The sequence below is a fragment of the Lontra canadensis genome, unplaced genomic scaffold, assembly GCF_010015895.1.
Source record: "Lontra canadensis isolate GAN:19392208 unplaced genomic scaffold, GSC_riverotter_1.0 scaffold30, whole genome shotgun sequence".
Taxonomy (NCBI): Eukaryota; Metazoa; Chordata; class Mammalia; order Carnivora; family Mustelidae; genus Lontra; species Lontra canadensis.
Window position 1 is genome coordinate 15,110,945 of NW_022631024.1, and position 18,515 is coordinate 15,129,459.

Below are 18,515 nucleotides of genomic sequence, written 5' to 3' on the forward strand. Positions count from 1 at the left end.
ATCTGAAAGGAGTGAGCTACATGGTTTGCGAATATGGTCGATTACGTTATTTGAAAATGTCTCTGGGCCAGAACAGATTGACTAATAGTGTTCTGTTTTGTTTCAGAGACTTATTTTGGACAGGCCTGCCCACCTCTGGTGGACTCACGGGGCCTCCTGATTCGGACTCATGATCTTATCCCTGACCTCACACCCTTTGTCCCCAAACCCTCACATATTTGTTCTGCCCCGACTGGGCTGTGCATCCCTGCGGGGGCAGAACATCCCTGTGGGGGTGTCTGTCTTACCACCGTGTCCTGGGGCCTACACAGGAAGCTGGCCTCTTAACACTTGTCTAAGGAGGGAAAGAAGCAAATAATAGTGTCCCCCCCCCACCTTGGGGTTTCCAGCTGCTCCTTTTACACAGTCATCACAAATCCAACGACTCTCCTTCCCCATGGCTGGGTGCTTGGGACTATCTTCCTCCCTCGGGAGAGCATTAAACTTTGTTCTCTGTGTTGCTGGCTTGATTTCTCATCTTCCCTCCCTGGAATTACTCACTTTATTATTATTTTTAAAGATTTTATTTATTTATTTGACAGAGAGAGATCACAAGTAGGCAGAGAGAGAGAGGGGGAAACAGGTTTTCCGCTGAGCAGAGAGCCTGATGCGGGGCTCGATCCCAGGACCCTAGGATCATGACCCAAGCCGAAGGCAGTGGCTCAACCCACTGAGCCACCCAGGCGCCCCTGGAATTACTCACTTTAGATGGTTTGGGTTTTAGCACCTAATGTTTCTTCCATTTGGCAAAGGTCTGTGTGCCAGGGGCTCCGTGTGCGTAATCGCATTTAACCTTTGTAACAGTCCAGAGTAGGTACTATTACTATCCCAGTTGGCAGATCAGAAAAGTGAGGCCCAGAGAGGTTGAGATAATCCCCCGTGATCACACAGCTGGTCAGAAGCAGGGTCTTTATGCCCAAGTCCAGACGCTTGAGACGAAAAACAGATTATTCCACCTTCCAGAGGGTAATACACCTCTGGGTCATTCAATGGACAGGAGTGAAATGCGATCAGTCAGACGTGGGGGTAGGACCTGGACCCCTGTTAATGCCCAAGAAATGCGTCTTAGATAATTTCGAGGATTAAGAAATAGAGGATTCATCAACACCAGTGAATGGGATTGCTCCGTCAGCGAGGGGTCCTTTTGTTTTCCCTGGCCTTGCTTTCTACCTCTACCCGCCTCTCTGGCTCTCAGATACATTCTCCGCCTCTGCTTCTGACATGCAAAAACAAACAAACAAACAAACAAACAAACAAACAAACCATGCTTCTCCCTTGGGTCAAGTTACTGGCTCCATCTAGTGGTCAAACTTGGGAACTACATCAGCCTCCTTCTGAAGAGCCTCCCGGTGAGGCAAGGTTTGGGGAAACCAATGCCTTGGAGCCCCTCCCTCGTGGACGAAAATACAACATTCTTCAGGCTACCAGATTCTCCAGCTGTGTTCAAGCTACCTCCTGGAGGCCACTCTAACTCTCATATTTAATTGTAAACTATTTCATCGAAGGAAATAACATTTTACTATAGTAGTCCCTTTAGCTCTCTGTGTCTTTAATAAAACCAAAGCTCCAAGCCCCATCCCTTTGGCCTTCCGACCCGAAAGTCATCTCCATGCTGAAACCGGAATGCATCAATTCCTTGCCATGTTTTGTTTTTAACTTTAAACGTGTATGTATCCATAAACAACGTGTAGCACATACTTTTTTTTTTTAAGATTTTTATTTATTTGACAGATCACAAGTAGGCAGAGAGGCAAGCAGAGAGAGAGAGGAGGAGGAGGCAGGCTCCCTGCTGAGCAGAGAGCCCGATGTGAGGCTCGATCCCAGAACCCTGGGATCATGACCTGAGCCGAAGGCAGAGGCTTTAACCACTGAGCCACCCAGGCGCCCCAGCACATACGTATTTTTAATTACAATTTTTATTTTAATTTCACTTAGTTAACACACAGCATTATGTTAGTTTCAGGTGTCTAACACAGTAACTCAACAATTCTATATGTTACTCTGTGCTCATCATGATAAATATACTCTTTGATCCCCACCAGCTGTTTCACCCACCCCCACCCACCCCTCCTCTGGTGACCAGCAGTTTTCTCTATAGTTAAGAGTCTCTTTCTCGGTTTGTCCCTCTCTTTTTTTCCTTTGCTTGTTCCATTTTGTTTTGTTTCTTAAATCCCACATATGAGTGAAATCATATGGTATTTGTCTTTCTCTGACTTATTTCGCTTAACATAATACTCTCTAGATCCATCCACGTTGTTGTAAATGGCAAGATTTCATTCTTTTTTATGGCTGCATAACACTCCACCGTGTGTGTGTGTGTGTGTGTGTGTGTGTGTGAGACATCTTCCTATCTGTTCATCTATTGGGCTGCTTCCATAATTTCACTATTTAAAATAATGCCGCAACAAACATGGGGTGCCTGTATCCCTCTGAATTAGTGTTTTTATATTTCTGGGGTAAATACCCAGTAGTGTGATTATACGATTGTAGGGATAGTTCTTTTTTTTAACTCTTTGAGGACCCTTCATACTGTCTTCTGCAGTGGCTGCCCTGGTTTACGTTCCCACCAGCACTGCACGAGGTTTCCTTTTTCTCCATTATCTTTGCCAACACTTGTCATTTCTTGTGTTGTTGATTTTAGCCATTCTGACAGGTGTGAGGTCATCGCTCACTGTTTTTTTGATTTGCATTCCCCTGGTGATGAGTGATGTTGAGCATCTTTTCATGTGTCTGTTGGCCACCTGGATGTCTTCTTTGGAGAAATGTCTGTTCATGTCTTCCGCCTATTTCTAAATTTGGGGTTTGGGTGTTGAGTTGTATCAGTTCTTTATATATTTTGGACACTGACCTTTATCAGATATGCCATTTGCAAATATCTTCTACCATTCTGTAGGTTGCCTTTTAGTTGTATTGATTGTTTCCTTCACTGTGCAGACGCTTTTTATTTTGATGTAGTCCCAGAAGTTTATTTATTTATTTTTTAAACAGATTTTATTTATTTATTTGACAGAGAGATCACAAGTAGGCAGAGAGGCAGGCAGAGAGAGAGAGAGAGGAAGCAGGCTCCCCGCTGAGCAGAGAGCCCGATGTGGGGCTCGATCCCAGGACCCTGAGATCATGACCTGAGCCGAAGGCAGAGGCTTAACCCACTGAGCCACCCAGGCACCCCCAGAAGTTTATTTTTGTTCTTATTTCCCTTCCTCAGGAGACATATCTAGAAAAATGTTGCTATAGCCGATGTTAGAGAAATTGTTGCCTGTGCTCTCTTCTAAGATTTATGGTTCAGGGCTCACAGGTAGGTGCACAACCCATTTTGGATTTATTTTTGTGTACGGTGTAAGAAACTGGGCCAGGCTCATTCTTTTGCATGTAGCTGTCGAGTTTTCCCAACACCATCTGTCGAACAGACTTTTTCCCGTTGCATCTTCTTTCCTCCTTTGTTGAAGATTAATTGACCACATAATTGTGGTTTTCTACTCTGCTTTATTGATCTATGTGTCTATTTTTGTGCCAGTACCACACTGTCTTGATTACAGCTTTGTACTATAACTTGAAGTTGGAGCACATGTACGTTTTAATAGATAAATAAATGGTGTTCTGTGCCATATCCTGTTGCCACTTTCCATTCAACTCTGGTTGCTGAAACATGTAGACATTCATACACATAGTATAAGGTCATCCATTTTTACCTGCCACATAATATTCCACTATAGGACTCTACAGTGGTTTGCTTACCCATTCCCCTAGTGGTGGGAAATTAGGCTTGATTCCAACGTTTAATATTACAAACAGAGCCTCAACAAACATCCTCAAATGTGTCTCCTGTGCACAAGTGTGAGTCCTTCTAGGGCTGGGCTTTGTACCATGTATGCTATGAATGGGCTGTAGGCGGGCAGTGGGGAAGAGCCCAGGGAAGCCAGAGCCCTGAACGCAGTCACCTCACCCAGCAGCCCCTCCACTGAACCCAGTAGGATGGACTCATACGTTCATTTCCTTCATGCGCCATAATGTGAGAAAGGCTTGAAGAGTAGAATTTTGGGGTCATAGGGCACACACATCTTCAACTTTGCCAGCTATAGCCAAATTGGTCGTGTTTTCGACCTTATCTCTTGAACTGACTTTGGGGGGGCTTTTGCTCCCCCAAAGGATCTAGGTGACTGCCGTTTCCTGGGTATGTAGCTTAGGATTGCAGACCATCCAACCATCCATTCATTTCACAAAAACTTATTGACATCTGTGCCGGAAGTAACAAAGTCCCTATCTTTGACCTGGGAAGCTCATGTCCTTGACAGCCTCTATGAACCTGGAAAGCCAGCATGTGAATTTGCAAGCAGAGTGAAATTTGAGCCCCTCTGCCATTCTTGACAAGACACCCCCCTCTTCCCCACCAGGGGTAAAGCACTGTCACCAGCCTGAAGGTGCAAAGAAAACGGTCACCCTTGGTCTCTTTTGAAGAGTGTGATGGTTAATTTTATGTGTTAGCTGGATTAGGTCATGAGGTGCCCCTATAGTTGGTTAAACGTTATTTCTGGGTGTGTTTTTGAGGGAGTTCCTGGATGAGATTAACATTTGAATCAGTAAAGGGAGGAAAGCAGATGGCGCTCCCCCAGGTATGTGAACCTTATCCAACCTATTGAAGGTCTGAGAGGAACAAAAGGCTGAGTAAGAAAGAATTCTCAGGTTGAGTAAATGAATGAAAGGACCTAGGTTTGGAATGGGGCTGAGCAGGGCTGCTGGGCAGAGGGAGAATGGCGGGCAGACATGGGGGCCATGCTAGGGGAGACTGGGAGATCCATACTAGAGGTGGATCTCTTTTGGGGAGTGGTCTTTTCCTCATTGTTCCATACCAGGGGATGCTGTCCTGGTCTCACCCCAGGTCACCCCAGGTTGCAGCTGGCTGGGTCAGGGGCCCCCTGAGCCAGGCCGGGGCAATCGAATCCCTTCCCTGGGAATCTGGAATTGGAGTTGAGAGTGGGGAGAGGAGAAGAAGCCGTGAGTGTGTGGTCTGTGGGTGTCTGGAGCAGCGCACACAAAGCGGGGTGCTGGGCAGAGAATGGGACAGATCCCACAAAGGAAAGGTGATGGAAGAGAAGGAGGGGGAGAAGCGGGCACTCCAGGCCTGACTCATGTCCCTCCCTTGATGCCCAGCTCCTATGCACGTTCTGTGAGGTACTGTGTGTCTCCCACCGCCTGAGGATCCACTTCCTTTTGCTGCTTAATCCAGTGCCAGTGTTTTCTTTAGCTTGAAACCCACAGTCTCTGTGGATGCCATCCATTAGCCATCTTCTCCAGCACTGGGTTTGGACCTCAGCAATGTGATCCCTCTGGGCAGTGGATTTCCTTTGCCCACAGCGTTCTGCTATCAAGGGGGTTGGCGGCCCTTGGGCACATACCCTTTCGGGAGGTCAAAGAGGGTGGCTGGGTCCCAGGGGGAGAAGAAGCCAGCTTTTAGTTAAACACTCTGAATTCTCTCTAGAGAATTCATGAGTGAACATCTGAGACTCAAGTGGAAATAAGCGATTGCTAAGGACCCATGGCCTGCAGTGGTGTGGCTGGGTTTGCAAGCCAGGCCAGTCATTCCAGAGCCCGCCCTTGGTCCATCCTTCTGTGGTTGACTGGGGGACTGGCGGCGGTCAGGGAACAATAGTGAGGGACTAGAGCAGTACGTATAAGCACGAGGAGGAGAAAGCTTCTTCAGAAATCTTTCAGAAGCGTTTCAACAGTAGCAGTAGCAACACCTTGGGACGCTTTTCAATAATATTGTATTTATAAAGAACTGTCCATGCAGCAGCTGGTCAGTCTTAGGTGACGCTGGTAGAACTTGGATGAAAAACTTTCACGGGAGGGGCCTCCGGGTGCTCAGTCAGGTAAGTGTCCGCCTTCAGCTCAGGTCATGATCTCAGGGTCCTGGGATCGAGCCCTGTATTGGGCTCCCTGCTCAGCGAAGAGTCTGCTTCCCGCTCTCCCTCTGCCCCTCCCCTGATTGTTCTTTCTCACTCGCTCTCTCTCTCTTAAATAAATAAATAAAGTCTAAAAAGAGTTTCAAGGGATTATAAGTGCGCAATGGCAATTGTTTACCCTGCCATGGCACTGAGGACACTGAACTCTAATTGCGGGGATGTGCCCCACTCCCACAACCAGAGGGGAGTCCTGCTGGGCGGCATCGACTCTTTCTTGCTTACTGGAATCCCTAGGGGGACAGGCACAGTCGCCAACACACAGGAAGACTTTGGGTCCTAGAAGATGGATGAGAACTTTCCAATGTGAACAGAACAGACAGTAGTGGTCCGGGAGTTCAAGGTATCAAGGAGGTACATTTCCAGAAGCCTTGATTCCCACACCAACACTCCCTTTACTGGCTCCCCGGTTCCCATCGTGCACTGCACATCTGTCCGGTTGCATTTACATCCCCCACCATGACCACATGTTTAGTCGTCCCGCCAGAGCTCCCTGCTCAGTTAGTTGCACTGACACTCATCATCTCAAGTGACCCTCAGGGCAACCCCGTAAGAAAGAGACTATTGTTACAAACATTCTACAAATGAGGAACCTGGGTCTAGAGAGGTTCAGTAACCTGTCCAGGGTCATACACACGGTCATAGCAGAAGCAGGATTTGAACCTGGGCAGCTTGTCTCCTGTAGTAGGCATATCAGGCACATTAGCTAACCCCTCTGGATCTCAACTCTTTCATCTGTAAAATGGAGATTTTCACTGCTGCTTCACAGGGTGCTTTAGAATTAACTGAGATAATGACTTCATGCACCCAGAACTTGGCATTTAGTAGAAAGCACTTAACACACACACACACAAATACATAATGTTATTTCTAAAACGTGCAACATTATATGTGATTAAAAATCTACAGTGATTGGGCGCCTGGGTGACTCAGTGGGTTAGGCCTCTGCCTTCGGCTCAGGTCATGATCTCAGGGTCCTGGGATCGAGTCCCACATCGGGCTATCTGCTCAGCGGTGAGCCTGCTTCCCTCTCTCTCTCTCTCTCTGCCTGCTTCTCTGCCTACTTGTGATCTCTCTCTGTCATAAAATAAATAAAATCTTTAAAAAAAAAATCTACAGTGGTTAAAAGCCAATCTATGGCTGGCAGAAGAGGGGGCATGAGGGAAAATGAGAGAGAAGGATGACAAAATGAGAGAGGAATCTTCTGGGGGTGATGGTCCCCATGGTGATGGTTTCACAGGTATACACTGATGTTAAAATTTACCTAACTGTACACATTAAATATGCACAGTTTGTTGCATGTCAACTCTAGCTCAGCAAAGCTGTTTAAACACATATGTAATATTCTATAGCTGTAAGATTTCCTAGAAACAAACTGGGTATCATTGTGTGCGAAGTTACAAATGAGAGAAGGAAAACACCAACCATCGTGCACCCCCAGGAGAACCCCTCTGGGTAATATAGACACTGATAGGACTTGGATGAGAACAGGGCTTAATGTAAACAATCGGCATTTTAAGTAATCTAGCTTTTGAACTTTTTTTTGTTGTCAATATTTTTTGTGACCTTGTGAAGGTCGCAGAAGTAGTAAGTGATAGAGTCAGGATTCGAATGGACCTCTCTGAGTGCTGAGACCAGCAGCTCACGAGCACCCTCTAGTGCTTCCCTCCCCAGGTCTCCCCAGTTTCGGGTAGGTTCACAAGCTAACAGGTAGGCTCACCTCCTCTGACAGATTCAAAGCTCCCCAGGAAACAGGTGCAGGGCAGGGCGGGGGGGGGGGGGGGGGGGGCTGTCTCTGGTCCTGAAAATCTCAGCCTGCAGGGAAACCAGAGAGCCGAGCCCTGTCTCCAGCAGGATCACACCCTTCCAAGACTTTTCTGGTCGCTCTTTCATCTTATGACAGCCTTGAGGAGTCAAGCTGGTGGTTTTGAATATTTTCAATCAACAATTTAAACACTGAAAGCAATGCTGCAACAGAGCGATGACAGAAAGAGTAAAGGGAGTGGTAGAACACGAGGGCCAGGGGTTGAGTGGAGGGTGAAGAAGTCGCCAGGCTTCCAGTGACCGTGACACAGGACGGCAGCCAGCACAGGCTTGGACAATTTACGAAAACCGAACAGACAGCCTTAAGACAGAATGTGGATCTAAATGCCCAGAATCACTCCCCTTTGTAAGATTTGTAACAAAAATTAATATGAATGGAGTAGTAGTTCTAATGAGGTGGTCACCCAAGAGCCTCATCAGTGCCAGGAAAATGGCAGAGTCACATAGCATCAAAGTTGTCCTACGAGACTTTTGGTGCCTAACAATGTCTAAAGAAAATATGAAACTCCCTCAGCCACTGAAGGACGGTATTATAGCAATTAATAAAAAAGAGCCATTGGCTGTCACTACCTTCTCCCTCATCTGACTTACACAGTCTTCATTTTTCTAAAGAAACCAGGTTTCTAGATCTATCTTGCAGACCTCAGAGTACTGGAGGTTCCCATTCTAAGGCAATGTATCCTAAGATACAGTAAATGGTAGTAATTTTTTTGTCCATTTGAAATACATATTCTTTTTAAAATTTTTAAAATTTTTTTAAAAGAGCAGGAATGGAGCACAAAGCAGTGTCAGAATGATTATGTAGTTGGAGAGCAACTGTTGGGCTCAGCTATGTCCACCACTGGGGCTCCAATGTGTCTTTGTCCCCCAGAGAGCTCTTTATGAGGGGGCCTGGAGGTCCTCTACTCTTGTGGCTGTGTTCCAACCCTCTATGGATTCCAGTGGCCAGCTTCATAATAAATGATCAAATGGCAAGTCAGGAAATACATTTTAGGGGAACAAAATGCCATAGAAATGTGTAGAACAGTCCAAACTGGGGGCTACTTTGGCACAACACCCCTGCCCATGGTTAGTTGATCCAAGGTCAAGATATCTGATCTAGGTTGGGCCAATCAGATTCTCTCTCTACAAGGACAGTGCCAGAGCATGAAGGGTCCAGAGCTCCTGCTACTGTGTCCTACACAGCCCACCCCTCATTCCTTTTCACAGATATAAGATAGACAATTTACCCGTTTCACATATGCTTCATTCTGTCTTTCGAGCATTTCTGTCCATCAAGTGCAATTTACACACTTGCACAAACCAACTTCAGTTTAGAAGAATTAAAGCTCATGTGATTATGATTTTTACAGTATCACTGATTGTCAGAGAGTAGCACAGACAAAATTGCTTTTTTTTTAAACAAAAGAAACCTTTTATTTTAGATTTACAGAAAATCTGCAGATAGTACAGTGAATTTCCATATAGCCTTCACCCAGTTTCCCCAATTATCAACATCTTAATGTTAAGGGCTCCATTCTCATGACCCAGCTACTTCCCAAAGGCCCCTCCTCCTAAAACCGTCAGAGTCAGAATATGAATTTTGGGGGATGGGAACATTTAGTCTATCGTGGCATATCTGGCCCTCAAATCAGTTTGTATGCTATTCTTGGATGTTAAACATGTTTACTGAGCACCTACTGTATATGTTGCACAGTTCTGAGAGTTAGAGAAACAGAACACAACAGATAAAGTCCCTCTTGAAGACCTCAGTCCAGTGCAAGAGATGGACAATAGGTCCAATAGGAAAGGACACAAACAGGGTGATAGGGACAGTGGGCCACGAGGGGTGGAAGTGAGGTTACTTTAGGTAGAGCAGGTGGGCCTCAAGTTGAGGCCTGAAAGATCTTAGCCAGGTGACACTCCGAAGCAAGAGTCCAGGCAGAAAGAACGGCATGCTCAGGAGAGAGACAAGGCTGTGGGTTTGAGAACAAGGAAGTATGTGGGATGTGAAGGTCTGAGAGGAAGTCAGGGGCACATCAGGTAGAGCTTTGAGGTCAGAATAAAAAGGGTGTATTTTTTCTTAAGGGATTTTGGAAGCCATGGACAGGTTGAGCGCAGGAGTTACATGATCCCATTTGTCGTGAAAATGTTGGGTCCCCAATGTTGGGTCCCCCAATAATGGGTCCATGGTCAAAGGAGCAAGACTGATACAAAGTGAAGGTCAAGCAAAGCTTTGTTTCGCGCCAAGCATCAAGAATCAAACCGACCGGGGCACCTGGGTGGCTCAGTGGGTTAAACCGCTGCCTTTGGCTCAGGTCATGATCTCAGGGTCCTGGGATCGAGTCCCACATCGAGCTCTCTGCTCAGCCGGGAGCCTGTATCTCTCTCTCTCTGTCTGCCTCTCCATCTGCTTGTGATTTCTCTCTGTCAAATAAATAAATAAAATCTTTAAAAAAAAAAAAAAAAAAAGAATCAAACCGACCGTCAAACACACCGGTCGGGGCCGCCCTTACAGAGAGGATGACCCCTCCCTGCCTCACAGACTAACTTTTATAGAACAAAGGCCATGTGGTTGGGCCTGGCCACACACAGGTGGCCAATGAGATTGCAATACACAGAGAAAGCTGCACAGCCATGCTAGGTCACACACGGGTGGTCAACTGACAATTCACCCCATAGTAGACATTTGCACTAGCCTATCACCTTGGTGAGAATTGCCCCCCGCAAAAGGCGGGCCCACACTCCTTGGTAGCTACGGAGACAGTATGCGCGCTTTACTGATTGGATGTCTCCACCTTACCCGACTCATCCCTGCGTTCCGCCTGTTATTTCCACCTGACCTGACCCACCCTTGTATTTGGGCTTTGTTACCTGGGACTGGTTTCCCGGACTTGATTTTAAATAAGTTCCCCTGGGGGAGGGCAGGGTCAATTTAAGTTTTACTGCATAAACAACAAAATGGCTGTTCAACCAAGGTGGGGCCACTCTGGCTAAAGAGGCCCTTACAAAAACACCACCTGTCTCTGTCCTGGACAGTACAGATCAGGGAGAATGCAGAGGCAGGGGACCCCCTACAGGGCTACCGTGGCCATCCATGATGGAGGCTTGGACTGGGGGTGGCCAAGGAGATTGAGATGATGCCTGAAGAGCTTTGGAGAGGTTTTGAACATGGGGTCAGCAACCTGCCGATGGATTAGTAGTGGAGGACTCGGGGAGAAAAGAATCCGGGACAACCACTAGCTTTGGGTCTATGCAGCTGGTGGAAGACGGGTCCACTTCCTGAGATAAGGACCACGGGGGGAGGGACATTTGCAGAAAACAGTCAAGTTTTCTGTTTGACTGTCTGGGTACTGAGCTGTCTGGAGAATAGCCAAATGGAGATGTCCAGTGTGCAGCCAGATGTAGGGTCTTGAGGGAGAAAGTTGGGTCCTCTCACCCAGGGAGAGAGCAGGGAGACAGAAGGGGTCTAGAAGAGAGCCTCAGGGCAGGTCAGGACTGTAGGGTGGGAGACAGGGAAGGTGTGGCAACAAAGAGGCTGACCGTGGAGAGGAAGGAGGCCATCTTGCCAGAGAACAAAGCTCTGGGTCCCTATGTGTGTCCTTTCCTAGGAGCTACTAATCCAGAAGGGAGGCACCAACTATTTAAAGTAAATGCAGAGTTAACATGGGGGTGAAGAGTCCATGCCTTTGGGGCACCTGGGTAGCTCAACTGGTTAGGCGTCTGCCTTCAGCTCGGGTCATAATCCCAGGGTTCTGGGATCAAACCCCACATCAGGCTCCCTGCTCAGTGGAGAGCCTGCTTCTCTGCCTGCCACTCTGCCTACTTGTGCTCTCACACTGCCAAATAAATAAATGAAAAAAAAAAAAAAAGAGTCAATGCCTTCTAAGCAGGGTATGATTTCCAGGGAGGGGTCCTCACATGGTGTTTGCTCATACATACATGCATAGATCGACATTGAACATTTTCATCATAAGTTTATATGGTTACAAAAGACCCAGTTTCCTGTCTAGTGCATCAACATTTTAAGATGATACTTTGCTCTTCTTGCACACCCAATGGAATCTAAGCCCACAGCAATTTTACTCATTGTTCGGGTCTCAACTGAGATAGGGAGGACAGCCTTCCCCAGCCCGCAGACTGAGTAAGGTGCCTCCTCTGGGCGTCCCACGTCACACCACGGACCGCACTGGCGGTAACCCACCTGCCGCCCGTCTGTCTCCCTCGCCCCAGACCGAGAGCTCTGCGAGGCCTGGGCCTCTGCCCTGCTCCCGCTGTATCCCCAGCATGTGGCACCGAATCTGACACTGAGCCAGTGTTCATCAAACATCTGTCCAGCGGCTGGCTGATGGGTAACTCAACCCGTTTCAGGAAAGCCTGGGCCAAGATCCCCTGGACCAGTCTCCTCACTGAACCCAACAGCCAGGGTGGTCTCTGTTCTGCCCCCGCCGCTCCCCGTGTGCAATCTTCCGTGGCTCCCCATGGCCTCCCGCACAGAGCGCGGACTCCCTCCGGCGCCTGCAGGGTTTCCCTTTCCAGCCTCGTCCTCGTTCTCGCCGGCCTCCAGCGTGGGAAATACTCCCCCACACCGCACTGTCTGTTCTCTGGGCAAGCGTTCCACTCCTCCCTTCTTGCTCGAGAAGCTCCTCGAGTTCTCAGCTTAGACGGAGGCCGTCCCTGCTCCCCGGGCCCCGGGCTGCTCCCACCGCTCAGCGCGGGGCCCTTGCCCACCGTCTGCCTGGGGGCCGCGCACCGCCAGGACCGACTCCCGCTGCTTCCCTGCGGTCCTCCCAGCACCCGCCGCAGGGCCGGCCTCGCAGCCTGCGCAAGGCCACGACGGGCTGCGGCTCTGACCGTGCGCCGGAGCCCAGCACTCCTCGTGCCTTCCCCGGGTGGGCCCGCAGAGCGCAGACCGGCCGTCTCAGGAAGGCAGGCAGGTGGGCAGACATGGGAAGGCTCCCCGCAGCTCCAGGGGGAGGGATGACAAAGCCACGTGTGGGGGCTCGGAAAACGTCTAGGACACAGAACCGTGAGAAGCAGGCACCGGGTTCGTGACAGCCGAAGCCCCGGACAGCTCTGGCGCCCCGCACAAAGATGGCGGCACAAAAGCCCCGCCTCCGCCAGTATGGTCATCCCGGGGTAGGAGGAGGGGCGGGGCGGAAGTGACGCAGCCGGAAGTCCGGTCTGGCTGCGGGCTGGCGGGCAGTACGGCGCGGAGGCTGGCGGGCCACGAGTGGGGCGATGTGGCGGGCTGCTAGCCTGGGACGTGGGGTGACCCTGGGGCTGCTGCTGACGGTCCACGCGGTGGCGGCGTTCGAGCCCATCACCGTGGGCATCGCCATCGGGGCCGCGTCGGCGCTCACCGGCTACCTGTCCTACAAGGACCTTTACTGCCGCTTCGCCGAGTGCTGCCGCGAGGAGCAGCGGCTCAACGCGTCGGGTAGGGCGGGTCTGCCCGCGAGGGGCGAGGCGCTCACCCTGAGCTGGGGCGGGGGCGGGGGCGGGGGGCACCGACGGGGTCTCGGTCCGAAATCCAGCCCTGGAAGCCCTGCTCTCTGAGGCCCACGCTCCAGATCGTGGAGATCTGCGTAAGCTCCTTCTTAAACGCCCCGGACTCCCTGCGAGTACAGTAAGAAGAAGCGAAAGGCCCGCGCCCAGCGCTTTGCACCGTCAGTCCTATTAAGTAGTTTTCATACGTGCGGCGGCTACCCTGAAAGCCCACACTCGGCTCTTGGTTTTCTTACAAGCCAGCAGGGGCGGCTGGGGCATACCCTGTAGCTCAGTCAAGAGAAGGCTAATCCTTGGATGAACGAACACGTTAGCTTCCTTATCAGACACCGGAGTATTGAGGACATCTGTCTAATGCATAGCCTTGGAAGTGGCATCGTGTGACTTTCAACCCGAGGTTCTGCCTCCGGGCCAGCCCTGGGGTTTGGCAGACGCCCTGCTGGACCGCTTGCTAATACGTGCTTCTCGCTTTGGCCTGCTGGGGAAAGTGCTGCTTTTCTGGTGTCTGTCTAATGTGTATTTTTCTCTCTGTTCTCCGGCTGGCTCCTGCAGCCCTCAAGCTGGAATTAGAGGAGAAGCTGTTTGGGCAGCATCTGGCCACAGAGGTGATTCTCAAGGCGCTGACGGGCTTCAAGAACAACAAGAATCCCAAGAAACCGCTGACTCTTTCCTTACATGGCTGGGCCGGCACAGGCAAGAATTTTGTCAGCCAAATTGTGGCAGAAAATCTTCACTCAAAAGGCCTGAAGAGTAACTTTGTCCACCTGTTTGTCTCCACCCTGCACTTTCCTCACGAGCAGCAGATAAAACTGTACCAGGCAAGAGAATCCCTTTATCTCGCCCACTGGCCACTCATACTGGTCTGGGCGACCTGCTAACTCTGGCCTCTGCTGCTTTCCTTTGCACTGCAGTAGCCCTGGGCCCCCACTGAGTTAAGGCACCTTGTCCCCAGTAGCGCTTTGCTGTTGCAGAGCTCTCCTACAACGTTTTTCTCATTTGATTCCAAAATGATAAAGTGGGGCAGGAAACGTTACTTCCATTAAAAGACAGCCATGAGGGGATTGGCGCCTTACAATCTCTGTGTCCTTGTGGCAAGTCAGAAACTTGGGCCCAAATCTCCAGATTCGAGGTTTCTGGGGCAGCCACGTTCTGCATTGAATGAGCATTCGGTGTTTCCGTCCCAGCCCCTGGTGCAGCGGAACGCTCTTAAATGATTGGTTCTGATGTGGTTTCATCGAGGTCTCCCACCAATGGCGCAGCATCTGCAGTTAGCACGTGGCAGTTAGGGCTGTAGACCAGAGGATCCCACCCCCACCCAGTCGCTTTTATTTTCTTTCTTTACATTCAAATCCTTGGCATTGCTTTCATTCTTCAAATGCAAGCCTCAAAGAACTGATTCTTAAGCCCGTTCCTCCTTTGGAGATACTGTCTACATTTAATTTATATTAAGTTGTCTAGGGTCGTCCTTGTAAAGGTTAATAGTCCTGCTGTTGGGGGAGGACCTGAATGAGAAACAGAAACTGAACTGAAAGGGAAGTGAAAGTGGCTCTTTGCCGCACAGACTGAGCCCAAAGATTGCTGAAATGAAGGAATTGTTCTTGTTTTTCCAAATCCTTTCGTGAACCTCTAGAAATACAGTAATTAGATGAGGGGGCCTCTAGAGCCTTTCACATTTTGGGGTAGAGGACTTGTTGCTTGGGTGTCTTTGTCTTGGGAAAGCATAGGGCAAAATGCTTTCCATGAAGTACCAGCTCTTTTGTTCACTGCATCAGTCCAGGCGCTGGTTTGGGGCACTGTGCAAGGCTCTTTCAGTTTCCAGTTGCTTATCCGTCTGTCTGCTAAAATTAACGTGAGCTTTCAGGCCAGGGTAAGCTGACATGATGGGCTGCTTAACCGTGACCGATGAATATTCATGTTTCTTGCTCCTCTTATACCTTTAAAGAGTCACGCTCTGCACATTACTTGAGTTAGGTGCTAAGGTGCAAAGAGGTGTTTTTCCTGTCAGCTTCCACTTTTTACAGATACAGTTACAGAAAAGCTGTTACCCAGTGCATGGAGGTTAGGATGCAGTTTCCGAGAGCTCTTCGTGAAGGCCCAGAGAGCCCCAATTTGCCATCTTGCGGAGTGGGGGAACCGTGCTGTGCTTCTCCTCCCCTCAGCACCTCCTTTGAGCCTCTGCACCCTCTTTCTTTTATGGTTGGTCTAGGACCAGTTACAAGGATGGATTCGGGGTAACGTGAGTGCGTGTGCGAGCTCCGTGTTCATATTTGATGAGATGGACAAATTGCACCCCGGGGTCATCGACGCAATCAAGCCATTTCTAGACTACTACGAGCAGGTCGATGGCGTGTCTTACCGGAAGGCCATCTTCATCTTTCTCAGGTCAGCGTGAGGTGGTTTCTTGGGGGCACACAAGGCCCTCATTCTCCCGGTGCTAGAAGGAGGTCCTGGCAACCGTCAGCATCCTGTTGCCCAGGGACAGAGGTGCCTGGCGAAAGGAAATTGTTGATTTCTTTTACTTCGCGGTTGCTACCATCGGCGTGGCAAGGAGTGGGAGGGCCTGAGAAAATGAATTAGAAACTGCTGGTAACTGGCAGTTTCGTTACCTGCCCATGCCTCCGAGGCTCGTCAAAAGTCAGCGTTGTGCGGCAAGTTCTCGAAAAGCAGATTTCCAGCTCCGTGAAGGCAGGCGCTCGTTGTGTCCTTGTCCAGGAGCACTTAGTAAATCCTCCTCCAGGTGAGAAGAAACCACAGAGCAGGTATGATTCTTGATTGGACACAGAATCTTACCATGTAATTTTTATTCTGCTTCTTTGGCAAATTCAGCAATGCCGGTGGGGACCTCATAACTAAGATTGCCCTTGACTTTTGGCGGGCGGGAAGAAAGAGGGAAGACATTCAGCTGAAGGACTTGGAACCCGTGCTGTCTGTCGGAGTCTTCAACAATAAGCACAGTGAGTCTCCCAGGCCGAGGAACCCCCGACCCTGCCAGCGGAGCCCCCTCCTCCTTTACACCTTCTACAGAGCCTCAGAATCCTTGTGCCTCTCTGGCTTCGCTGAAGTAGGGACGTCCCATAACAGAAGCAAGGTAGTGAGGGTAACCTTTTTTTTTTTTTAATTAAAGATTTTATTTATTTATTTGACAGAGATCACAAGTTGGCAGGGAGGCAGGCAGGGGTGGGGGGAAGCAGGCCCCTGCTGAGTAGAGAGCCCGATGTGGGGCCCGATCCTAGGACCTTGAGGTCATGATCTCAAGGCAGAGGCTTAACCCACTGAGCCACCCAGGCACCCGTAGTGGGGGTAACCTTAACAGACTTGTTGCACGCTTGATAAAAGGAGAATCTCGAGGGGGTAGAGACAGGAAGAACGTACTGTGAGCTGGGATCAGAATGGGCCCTATAAGAGCAGTGAGCTTGGCCAGGTGACAGGGACAGTGATGGGAAGACCCAGCTGTGTCTTGCTTTGCAGGTGGCCTGTGGCACAGCGGACTGATAGACCGGAACCTCATCGATTACTTTATCCCCTTCCTCCCTCTGGAGTACAGACACGTGAAGATGTGTATACGGGCAGAGATGAGGGCCCGCGGCTCTGTCATAGATGAGGACATTGTCACCAGAGTGGCAGAGGAAATGACTTTTTTCCCCAAAAGCGAGAAAATCTACTCAGACAAGGGCTGCAAGACTGTGCAGTCACGGTTGGATTTTCACTGACCTCTGACTCAAGCGGGGTAAGAGGCCACTGGGAGCTCAGCAAGTGAGGGTCTTGCCTTCCGGAAGCACTTTGAAGCCCTGTGTGGGGTTTGCACTTTGCACCTGTGGATTTTCGGGACGTGGAAGTTTCTGAGAGTTGAGTTTTGAACAGACACTAATCTATTGAGTGTACTTGTCATCTTGGACTGGACAGCCATCCATCTGTGAACTGTGGTGGACGATGAACTTCTAAAATCCTGCCCCCTCCCCCCTTGCTGACCTTGACACAAGTGCCTTGCAAACAGCTGTGTGAGATCTGGGACCCTTTCTGACCCCACGGCACCCACACCTCAGAAGCTGCAGCTCTAACTCAGGGAGTGCAAGGGCCCTGTGGCAACCTGGGGAGCATTCAGTTTGCACCTGCTGAAAACCTCCGAGAGTGTTCACTGGCTTTTCACTTGAAATCAGTGGCACCTTCAGGCACAGGCAGTGTCCAGGGAGATGCAGGTCTGCATACTAGGAGCATCCTCGACCAGGCGACCTCGCTGCCTGTGGCGTGGGGTCTCCAACCGAGGCTTCTGCAGCAGCCCAGGACCGGCTGGGCTGGAATTCCTTTGCCTTCTCTTACTTGGTGTTGATCTCCGTCTTCCTGGTACCACTTCTGCTCCTGAACTTCAGTCGCTGCTAGATTTGCCCCCAGTCGCATGTCATCACGAGAGTCAAATCAGAATGAGGCCCTCGGTTTTGCATTTGAGTCCTCTGTTCCCGCGGCGAGATGTCAGTTAAAGTTTATGCGTGGGTCGATCCCTCACTTTACTCCAGAGAATCATCTGAAATCCACAGGACAAGCTCGGTCTCCGTGGATGCTACGTGCCAGAGCGGTCAGCCGGCGGGTTCTGCGTTGCCAAAGAAGTGTAGGCACTGGGCACCAGAAATGCTAGAATTCTCAAGGATATGTAGGTTTTTATGATGTTTTTACTTGTGAATCTTGTATAACAGAAAAATATAGGACGTGGCTTATTTTAAAATATGGGAAGGATACCAAAAAATGGAGTAACTGCCTATCCTTTTATCAGAAACTTTTTACAAAAACTACGCATTTTTATCCTTCAGTGTGTGGCAATAGCTGGTCGCAGTTGGAGGTCAGATGAAGTCCGCGTGACGCGGCTGGTCCCGGGTGTCCCGAGGACGAGCGCCCTCTCTGGCTGGACCGTGCTGGCGACCGGGAAATAAGATGATTCCAGCCCGTGTGAATTGGTTTGTGTGTGTGTGTGTGTGTGTGTGTCAGTGTCACAGCTGTGACGTGACCAGAGACCCTTGAGAAGAACAGCGTGCAGTGTGTTTATATGTGAGATGCGGAAGGGACATCTTCATGACACAGGAGTGCCTTACAGAGGGTCACCTTTAGTCTTTTAAAAATGCCAAGTTAAGGGACGTCTGTGTGGCTCAGTCAGTTAAGCGTCTCTGCCTTTGGCTCAGATCATGATCCCAGGGTCCTGGGATCAAGCCCTGTGTTGGG

At 49.7% G+C, this 18,515-nt stretch overlaps 1 protein-coding gene and 1 pseudogene across 2 annotated transcripts; both read left to right on the top strand.

The window, feature by feature from the left end:
* The first annotated feature begins 7,961 nt into the window (after positions 1-7,961).
* LOC116872880 lies at positions 7,962-8,363 on the top strand (annotated as a pseudogene).
* Positions 8,364-13,002: 4,639 nt separating this feature from the next.
* TOR1B (torsin family 1 member B) lies at positions 13,003-18,045 on the top strand. 2 transcript variants are annotated; one of them, XM_032866065.1, is made up of 5 exons: positions 13,003-13,239; positions 13,860-14,125; positions 15,514-15,689; positions 16,134-16,261; positions 16,776-18,045. In XM_032866065.1, the coding sequence occupies exons 1-5, from the start codon at positions 13,041-13,043 to the stop codon at positions 17,015-17,017; spliced, it is 1,011 nt and encodes a 336-aa protein (XP_032721956.1). In that variant the 5' UTR covers positions 13,003-13,040; the 3' UTR covers positions 17,018-18,045. The 2 variants fall into 2 exon arrangements, with proteins under 2 accessions (XP_032721956.1, XP_032721957.1); XM_032866066.1 differs by lacking the exon at positions 16,134-16,261.
* Positions 18,046-18,515: the final 470 nt, after the last annotated feature.